The following is a 9,501-nucleotide window of genomic DNA, read 5'->3' on the forward strand; positions in this document are numbered from 1 at the left end:
TGACCAACATATTTTGCAAACATTCAGAAAAAATAATTTTGAAAGCACTTTCAACAAGCCATTACAAATACCTGTACAGTGAACCTAACTGACACAAATGGTAAAATGAAAGTTAAGAGAAGAACAGCTTTTAGGGGTATCTAAAGAATGCAATCACATTTGGGGTGTTTTCACTCATTTTTTCCACTCATGTAAATGCTTGTAGACAGTTTTAAGATAGTTTTCTGAGGTTTCCTGTATCAGCAAAATCATCTTAGTATTCCCCCACACAGATCACCAGTGTAGAGGTATGTACACACCCATCCCAGCTACTGCCCAGAGAGACAGGTTTTGCATTTTGCGTTTCAGAAGCCCATCCTCAGAAGACAGCACAAGCCCTCCAAAGAAATCTCAAATAGTATTTTCTAGTACAGAAATTACAGCAGATGAAAACTGGATTTATTTCTTTTCTGCAGACAAAAGCTGTCACACATCAAGGCTCACTACAGAGCACCACACCAACTCATGAAAATCAGGAATTAAGTCTACCTCATTTGCTTTATTAGCAATCACTCTACACTTACCCTTGCACGACCCTCAGTCAGTGCTCCTGTCAGTACTTCATCATTCTCTTACAGAGATTTGAAGACCTTTGCTTTTCCAACCAAGAGATTCGTGATTCTCCCACAAGTCAAACTAGGCACCACATACTACTGAATAAATTAACTGCATTTACACATCAAGTTGGATTTTAAACTGTTCTTTTTTATCAGGTCTCTGCTCTTCACTTCTTCACAAATTATTTTTTCAGATAAGCAGCTTCAGTAAAATGACAGCTGAAGAAGCACCAAAATAGGGACATCAACCACATCATAACACTGCTTGGTACTGTAATTCACTCACTGTTTCATTACACACTTAACTAGTCATGAGAAAATGAGGGAGTGAGCAGCTTCCTGTTTGTAACTATTTGATATGACTTATCTACTCCCCTCCCAAATATGGACTAAATTTGTTTTCACATCAACTTTCAGTGGTTTATGTTGCACCTATAACTTGATTGAAACACTGTAATTCTAGTCTGGACTGTAAGGTATAGTGCATCTTACCTGAAAGCTTTTCTATCAGAGTATCAAAACAGAAAATATGCTCTGTTTTGGTTGCCAAGCACTGATCCACAGTATTTTTTTAAAGTCCAGTCATGCATTTGTGTCCATTGCAAAGTCCTAGTAACACAAAGAAATTGCCTGAAGAATGGCCCAAACTTAAAAATCTGTACATTTTCCCCACACCTTTGAGAAGCAGAGAGGTAGAATATCTTGAAACTTTCAGAACTACCCTGCAAGCAGGAATTGCTACAGCCAAGAAACAACAGCTTTAAAAAACAGAACTGTTCTGCTCCATGTTGAAAACATTGCCTATGTTTACAGTGAAGAGAATGAAACTGGAAAGCTGCTAGGTCAGGCACTTTAGTTGTTCTTTAGGAATCATCTCTCTTTTTCCCCTATCTGTCAGCAAATAAAACTTACAATGTTCACAGAAACTTGATATTAAGCATTCATTGTGCCTTGCTGCTAGAGGTTTACACCCAAAAACCTGGACAGAAATTGGTTATCATTATCCTATGAATCCAGTAGTTGCAAAGATCATAGAACTGTTCCTATAGGCTTGGCAAACTATAATACTGCCTGTTCACACTCAAAATACTGAGGAAGCCCTGAAGCATTAAAGAAAACAAAAAGCTGCTTTAATTGCAGAAGTTTCACCTCGGTAGAAAGCAGCTTGTAACAAGTCACCTACCGATGTGGCTTAAAGTTATGATATCTATTTTTAAACTAAAAAAAAAAAAATTACAGTCTATACTCATTTAAGTCTGTAGCCTATTGCTATCTTTCTGACTAAGGACTGATTTTTTCATTATGGTAAAAGCTTTAGACTCAGATCAAACAGACTGAATAAGGCATTCTTTTTCTCATCATGATTCCCTTCTAGTGTACTCTTTTGTCAATGTTTGTTACTCAAAGGAAGTATAAGAAGTCATTGCACTTGAAGAATGGCTGTTACATGTGTGCTACAGAACTTGCTTGTTCCCTGTTTTTCACACAATCAAATACCTGGTTTATTCTAAATTGTTCAGTCTCATATACAAAAGAAGGCAGGAAAATTAGGCAGGAAATCTGTGACTATTTTACTTAAGTAAAATTGTGGTGCACCTGTGCACTTAACCAGAGGATGCAAGAGAGCCATGACCCCCAAAGCCACGTTCACACCAAGGGCCAGTAGAGATGATATGTACAGGCCCCCACCAAGGTCCTCTAAAATCTTATCTGAAGTGACCTACTGAAATGTCCAAGCAGAAAAGAAAGCAGGATACCATATTCTAGGAATGCTGAATCCAGTCTGTGACACACTTAGTGTGCTCTTGCATTTAGGGGTAGTATAAACACAAGAGATCATCACCAGCTCCACAAGCTACTGTCAGCCTCCTGCAGCTGCACACTGTATTTTCAATCAGCCCAGTCCTACCCCAGCACGACAGCAGGAAAGCGCATCCAAGCAACCTGTGCAACAAGTCTCAGCTTAGAGATGGCCAAACATGGGTTTGCACCAGCACTGCTGCACGCTACAGAGCTGGAAGGAGTTGTGGGCTATAGGGACAACTGAACCTGTGCTGCCACACGAGACTGTGCAATGCTAAACCACAGGCTCTGTTCACACCGGATACAAAGTTAAGCATACGAGCCAACAGAAAAGGCTCTCTGTCTGCACTGGCAGATGACACACAGTTCACCATGGATTTGAAACCCAGATTCAGAAAGCAGCACTTGACTTTCCAGTAGGGAATCTGGCATCAAAGAACTGATCTAGAAGAAAACCAGATTCTATACTTGTAACCATGAAAGGGAATACATATAAGCCACAGTTGGGAACCCATGTATTAGAACTGACCACAATTTGTCCAGAGGTGAAAGATAAATGCAACAAAGTAAACTATATGCTACAGACAAATTTAAGTCTGAAGACAGCAAGAGATATTTTATACTCTGGATTTTATATCTATTTTACCTTTATGCTCAAAATACCACAAGGGTTCTTTTAGACCAGCTAGACTCGCTAGAAAATTATACTTTCCAGAAAAAGCAAGCAGCTAGCCCAACTTCAGTTAGCAAAATAAGTAAAAAATAAAATAAACCTGTAGCACTGAGACAAACATAGAATACAAAGCAGTGGTTACAGAGAAACTGTCAAGAACTGTAAAGTTTAAGCATGTTTCCATTTGCTTTCTTTAAGTTGTCTAACCTGGCATCTTTCTCCTGACATTTTACAATGGCTGTGTCAGATTCTGGGGAACAGGAGGCTGCTGTCAAAGCAAAGTATTAAAATACCTGCTCCAGAACCAAGAACCAAACAGCATATATGCCTCAAAAACAGTTTTCTACCCAAACTTTCCTTTGTCCTTTGGTAACTGCTGTGGTTACTGCTGGCAAGAACGTTACACAAGAATGTAAGCAGCACGGACAGTTCTTTTAGCATTCACATCCCACTGAGTGTTTACATTTCAGTTTCAATTCTGACTATAAAGAAGCTGTAAGTAAAGGCTGAAGGCAGAACAGGAGAACATGACATTTAGTACTTCAGTAAACGCAGCTTACTACACAAGAAACTGCCAGTTTTTCTCCAACATCATATGACAAAAGTACTTAAACATTCAAGTGAAATTATTGCCCTTAAGAAGATAAAGCAGTGGTGAAGACCTAGTTGCTGCTGTCTTACAGCACAAAAACTCTGTAAGTAGCTTACAAGTGGTTTGAAGCAGCTAATCTTAACCAAATCTTTCTTCTATGCTGATCATCAAGATTTCAACAGAGAACTACTTAGTATCAGATAATTACAAGAAGAAACTACAGAAAAAAAAACTCCAATAACAAAATTGAGCTCTAAATAGAGCTTTGAGGTATTTACCCTAAATAGCACCAACCATCTCTACAAAGTTAATGAAATATTTAATTGCAGTATTACAGAAAAGGTCACATTATAGTCTTCTGAGACCAGTCTTCTATGGCTCCTCTGCTTGAAGAAATAAAGTATTCTCTCTGACCACAAGCACAAGGCGATCCAAATTTCTGCTAATACCTAAGTAATTTGCATCTATCAAACATATCATATTTTCTGAAACAGATTAACAAGTCGTGCCCCAGGCCACCTACCCAAAACTTCACTGAAACTAGAAGCTGCCCAGTTATTTAACTCCTTCTACTCTAGCACAGTCTATGTGCACAGTAAGATCAGCCTCCTGACACGTGTGTTTAAAGCAAGCACACTTCCTGCATTCCAGTCTTCCATACAACTCCAAACAACAGATGCAACCTTGCATGTTTGGCATAATATTATACACTGTTACTTTTTTAAAAATTAAAAAAATAAAAAAAAAACCCACGCCATCCAGAATTTCCATGAGGTCCTTGGTAGATCATAAAGACCCTGACAGGTTACAAACTCCTCTGCGTTCTGTTATGTGGTGAAGGCATTTTAAACCACGAAGCAAGCCAAGAAGCGGCCACCCAGCACAGCGGCTCTCGGTGGCTGTTCCTGAGGCGGGACGGTAACACCGCGCACTGCTGCGACCCCCAGGCCGGGGACACCGTGCCCGTGCCCGGGACAGCGGGCGGGCGCGGACACCGCCAGCCCTCCCCGGCAGCCGGAACCGCGGCCCCGGCCGCCGCCCGCCCGCCCCCACCCGGGCGCGGCCTGCCAAGGAGGAAACCCGCCCGGTCCAGCAATCGGAGACGGGGAAAGCGGGAGCGGGAGGCCCGCGGGGAAGCACAGCCCAGCCCCGCACGGCCCGGCCCTGCCGCCCGCTCCTACCCTCGGCGATGACCCGCTTGATGCGCAGCTTCATGTCGCCCATCTCCACCGTCTGCCCCACGAAATCGTTCTGGTCGCGGCTGGCGGCTCCCAGGGAGCCGGGGCCCGCCAGGAAGTCCAGGGCGGACTGGAAGAGCGACATGGCCCCCGGCAGGAGGTGGAACGGAACGGGACGGGAAGCGATGGAAACAGAGACGGATGGAGTTGGAGGGCTCCGCCGAGCCACCAAGAGCCACGGCGAGAGCCCGCCTGCCTCCTCCGCCGTCCCCTCAGCCGCTCTTCCCTCGGCTCCGGGCGGCTTCCGGGAACGCTGCGTCACTTACGCGTCCCGGTACCGCCCGCCCGCCTCAGCCCGGCCGGGCGCGGCCCCGCCCTGCGGGCGGAGCGGGATCCGCCCCGCCTCCCGCCCGGTTTCGCTCCTGCGGCGTCCCCTCACCGCCTCCCGCCCCGTTTCCCCCCAGCTCCGCTCCTGCGGCGTCCCCTCACCGCCTCCTGCCCCGTTTCCCCCCAGCTCCGCTCCTGCGGCGTCCCCTCACCGGCTCCCGCCCGGGCTCCCGCCGGTCGCGGGGGACCCGCCAAGCTCGCCTTCTCGCCCTGCCCGCCGCACTGTCCCTCAGGAAGGGTCGCCATTCCCCTGGCAGCGGTGTGTTTCCACATGTTAACGCTTAGGTAGGCAGTCGGCTAGAGATAAACGTTCTCCTGTCCGCAGGCACCTCTGCCGCTTGGGCAGCGCCTGCGCTTCTCCCACAGAGCGTTGCTGCCGTCCTTTCCCTGTTGGTGTGCCCTCGGGGTCTTGCGCGTCTGCCGCTTTTCCCCGCAGCCCTGACGAGCCAGCCGCTGCCCTGCCTTCACCCCGCACGGTGTCACACTTCACCCCGCTCCCCTGTGTCCCACATCGCCGCGCTGGGACACTGGCCGCCTGCCAGGCACCCATAGGAGCCGTGCACTCACACTCCTCTGCTGCAGCTGGGCAGAGCAGAGAAACATTTAACAAAGGGCTCCGAGCTGAGATAAGGACCGGGAGAAAACACTCCAAGGGCAAAACAGGCTCAGCTTAGAGATATAAAGTGAGTTTATTGCTAACAAAATCAGACGAGCCGAATGAGAAGTAATGTAAGCCCTTAAAAACAACTTGTCTTCCCCCAACCACTCCCTCCTTCCCACCTACAGTGCAGGGAGACATGGCGTGGGGTTTTGGTCAGTTCATCACCTACGGTTTTCTTCTGCTGCACAGGGAGAGAAGTACTTCTCCCGTGAGACCGTGAGTCCGTCCCATGGGAGACAGTTCTCTCTGAACTTCTCCAGCGTGGCTCCAAATCTCAGGAGCAGCAGTCCTCCCAAAGCTGCTGCAACGTGAGTCCCTCCCAGGAGCTGACAGTCCTCCCTGCTGTCGTGTGGGTCACATGAAGGAGGTATAGGAAAAAATGTAGGATAGGCAGCAGGAACGTTACACTTGAAAAAATCAGGATGGATTTGGCACTGCAACTATTGAAGCTATCTGCAGAATAGGAGAGCCTTGATATGCATGATGCTTTTCCGGATTAAAAAAACTTTAGAAGAACATCTGGGTAATATTTTACTGACCTGTGGTTTTAAATATCCAGGATCATACTGAAGAGGTCAAGCAGAAAATTCACTGAGTCCAGAAGGCTCTGCAGTGGTGGGGACTGACCCCTTTTTCATTTAATGCTGAGGCAAAAGTGTGGTAAAATTTTACAATTTTTAAGAATACTTGGTCAGAAAAAGGTAAAGTATTCTTTTTATTTATGGAGCTTGAGAGGCCTATGGGTTGTTTTTTTTTTAATTTCCAAAGGTTGTAAGGCTTATCCATTTGTATGCTGGCACAGTTCCTGTTGAAAAGTAGAGGGAAATAAGGTTGTGGCATCTGTTACTAGTTTGCATTTCAGTTCTGGCAACCACACTACACTCCAGTGGAACGTTTGAGCTCCTGATTTTAAAGCTCTGCTCCAATCTTCCCCTTTTAACTCTCACATAGTCTTCTTTCTTCTACAGCTTCACCCAGAATGCATCACAAACCAATCTGGCCAAAAACCCTGGTTGGAGAACATGGTAAAGAAGGGATTTCCTCTTGTGTCATAAGGTCAAGGCAGGGCAGAGCCATAAACTGGGAAATTATTAAATGAAAAGTTCTTGTTGTCTATTAGCATGTAGTAAAGATAGCACTTTAATTTTCATTCCAGTAATTGCTTTCAGCTTCTTAGGGATTAAATTAATTAAACTCCAATAAATTAGCATTCTACTTTGCATTTCTCTATATAATCTTTAATCAAAATATAACTAGAAAATGGCACACACAATAATGTCTCCATATATCTACATGTGTTCATTAGATTCAGCACAGCTAAAAATCTGTTTTAGAAGTACATCTCATAAGATTAAACACTACTTCAATATTTGTACTTTTTATTGCAATTGCTCTTGTGATGTAGTCCAAAAGAATGAATCATAAAGCTAATCCTCACACAAAGCAAACAGAAGAGACTTGACCATTCTTAATTTGATATTTTTGATTTGCATGCAGAAACCCTCCATTTCTTCTCAGATCACAACTGTACCAAAGGTGCTCTTAGAGAGCCAAGCTGACACTTCTGTCCTGTAAAGAGGAACCACCTCAAGTGAGATTGGATAAAGCTGTTTATATGTTAAACTTCTTGTGCCCTTTACCTGATCCGCAGTTGTCTCCTATAATTTTTCTTCTTTAAATTCTAAACGGCCAAATTTTCATAAGGATGTTAAGGTATGGGTTAAGGATTTAATTACTAGAATGTGGATTATCCCAGCAGAGTTAATACCATGGAGAAGAGAGATATGTTCATGATTTGACAGAGAATGGCCATCATGGGGTTGCTGTTTGCTGTGTTCAGCTGTATGTGGAGCACACCAGAAGGAAGAGGATGGATAGTCCCATAACTGAAGCAGAATGCGTAGGAGACACCAGGTGGACTGAAGCACGAATGCTTAAAGAACACACTGTGAAGATGATCACTCAGGGCAAAATAAATGGGGATTTTGACTCAGGATGAAAACTCAAATTTAAATTGGTGGATGCTACCTTTACTTTGGGTTTTTGCTGTCCTCCACAGAGAGATTGGCAGTACTGAATAATGTGTCTTCTACCATTTCCCTTAATATAGCATTTACTGCCCAAAACAGAGGAACTTAATGTTCCTAGAGGAGAGGTATTGCTTTTGCATAAGGGTGTTGAATTAGTAGCTGAAAGTCCACGCCTTAAGCAGCTAGGTTGGTTGCCCATTATGATAGCAGTGGCCAGTTGTAAAGTTAAGTGGATGCTGCTTAGTTAAGTTCCAGTCTAGGTGACTGGACAGATGACTTGGTCTTTTAGCCACAAAATGTAACTCTATATGGAGAAAAATTTATTCAACTAAAAGTGAAGGTATCATTCTGCCACAGATGTGTCATCAAGGGATTGTAGAGTCTGTAACAGTATTTGAAAATCCATCTTTTATGTGCTTTGTATGTACCTTTCTTATTGTTAGTGCATGGTTATGGATGCCAGGATTTTGAGAGTATGTATTGTAAAGACTTGCTAGATCGCATTTGGGTCAGTTTACAGGAATATTTTAAGTTTGAAGATGAGAATAATTGAATGGCTTTTTTGTAAGTCGAAGTATTGTCCCTCTGCTGTCTGCTTGGATTTTTGCAAGGGCGTTCTTGGTTCAAATAAAAAAAAAAATAGCCTTCTGAAATGTAGTGTGTCTATTCATATGTCGTGCCTGCCTCAACAGTGACACTGTCCAGTCATTTTCTTTCCCAATTGGCTACCCCAGGTTTGAGTGAAACTATGTCCTTTTGAAAGATTTATTCTTTGTTCTGCTTCACATAATCCAGAAGAATCAGCAGCTTTTGGAAGTGAATAACCACTAGTACCTCCATGTCATACCCAGGTAATTTTGTGCAGCACTAATTTTTCATTCATGATGCTTTTTGTATTAGTTGCAAAACACAAGGCATAAGCTGTTGTGTCCTTCTGACTTACAGTTTTTTTCTTATGCAGATGATCACCTGCTATATGTTGGGAGATTTTTATAATGTACCCTAGCCATATATTTCAAATAAGAGCCTGTTCATTTAATATTAAAATAACCAGATTAATAAAGCAGTATTTGAAGCATTTGGAAATAAAGATATTTCAATTGTTCTCTATGTATGAATGCTACATTCCAATTTAATTAAATTTTCAACAATAATGCTGTTATTGATTTGGGAACCCTTTCTTTACATCTCAGTTTCTAGTTTAAGTTATTCTTGTCTGATAAAAGGAAAATATGCCAATAATTTTAAAAAAAAAGTTACTTCAATGGTTTTGCGGAGCAATAGTTTTGTCTCTAGCTTTAAATTAGACACTAAAAAGTTAGCAGATGTATCTTTTTTCTGCTTGTTGGCTTCAAACAAGGCATATATTTTTATGCTCTTCTCTAGGAAAATTTTATATAGGGAAAATTAGCTACCCTGTACAAATAAAATTAATTTACTGGCTATTTGTGGACAGGGTCTCTGGAGACTGAATGTACGGTGTACCTATTCCAGTCTGTAGTTAGGCATTTCTGCTGCAGTTGGTGCTCCTGACTTCCTTGAAACACCAGTCAAGGGAAAGAAGGATTTGGAGTCTATCCA

The 9,501-nt window shown here is 43.2% G+C and overlaps 1 protein-coding gene and 1 long non-coding RNA gene across 2 annotated transcripts in view; one reads left to right on the forward strand and one right to left on the reverse strand.

The window, feature by feature from the left end:
- GAK (cyclin G associated kinase) overlaps positions 1-5,185 on the reverse strand; it is a 64,729-nt gene extending 59,544 nt beyond the window's left edge. Inside the window, exon 1 of the mRNA XM_056513598.1 lies at positions 4,846-5,185. Within this exon, the coding sequence (XP_056369573.1) occupies positions 4,846-4,987 (142 nt within the window). The 5' untranslated portion in view covers positions 4,988-5,185. The remainder of the gene's footprint in view (positions 1-4,845) is intronic.
- An 80-nt stretch (positions 5,186-5,265) lies between these two features.
- On the forward strand, positions 5,266-9,091 carry LOC130264928 (uncharacterized). The gene is made up of 3 exons (XR_008842533.1): positions 5,266-5,514; positions 6,080-6,198; positions 6,859-9,091. It is a non-coding gene; the product is annotated as an uncharacterized LOC130264928 (long non-coding RNA).
- Positions 9,092-9,501: the final 410 nt, after the last annotated feature.

Source organism: Oenanthe melanoleuca, chromosome Z (assembly GCF_029582105.1).
Source record: "Oenanthe melanoleuca isolate GR-GAL-2019-014 chromosome Z, OMel1.0, whole genome shotgun sequence".
Classification (NCBI taxonomy): Eukaryota; Metazoa; Chordata; class Aves; order Passeriformes; family Muscicapidae; genus Oenanthe; species Oenanthe melanoleuca.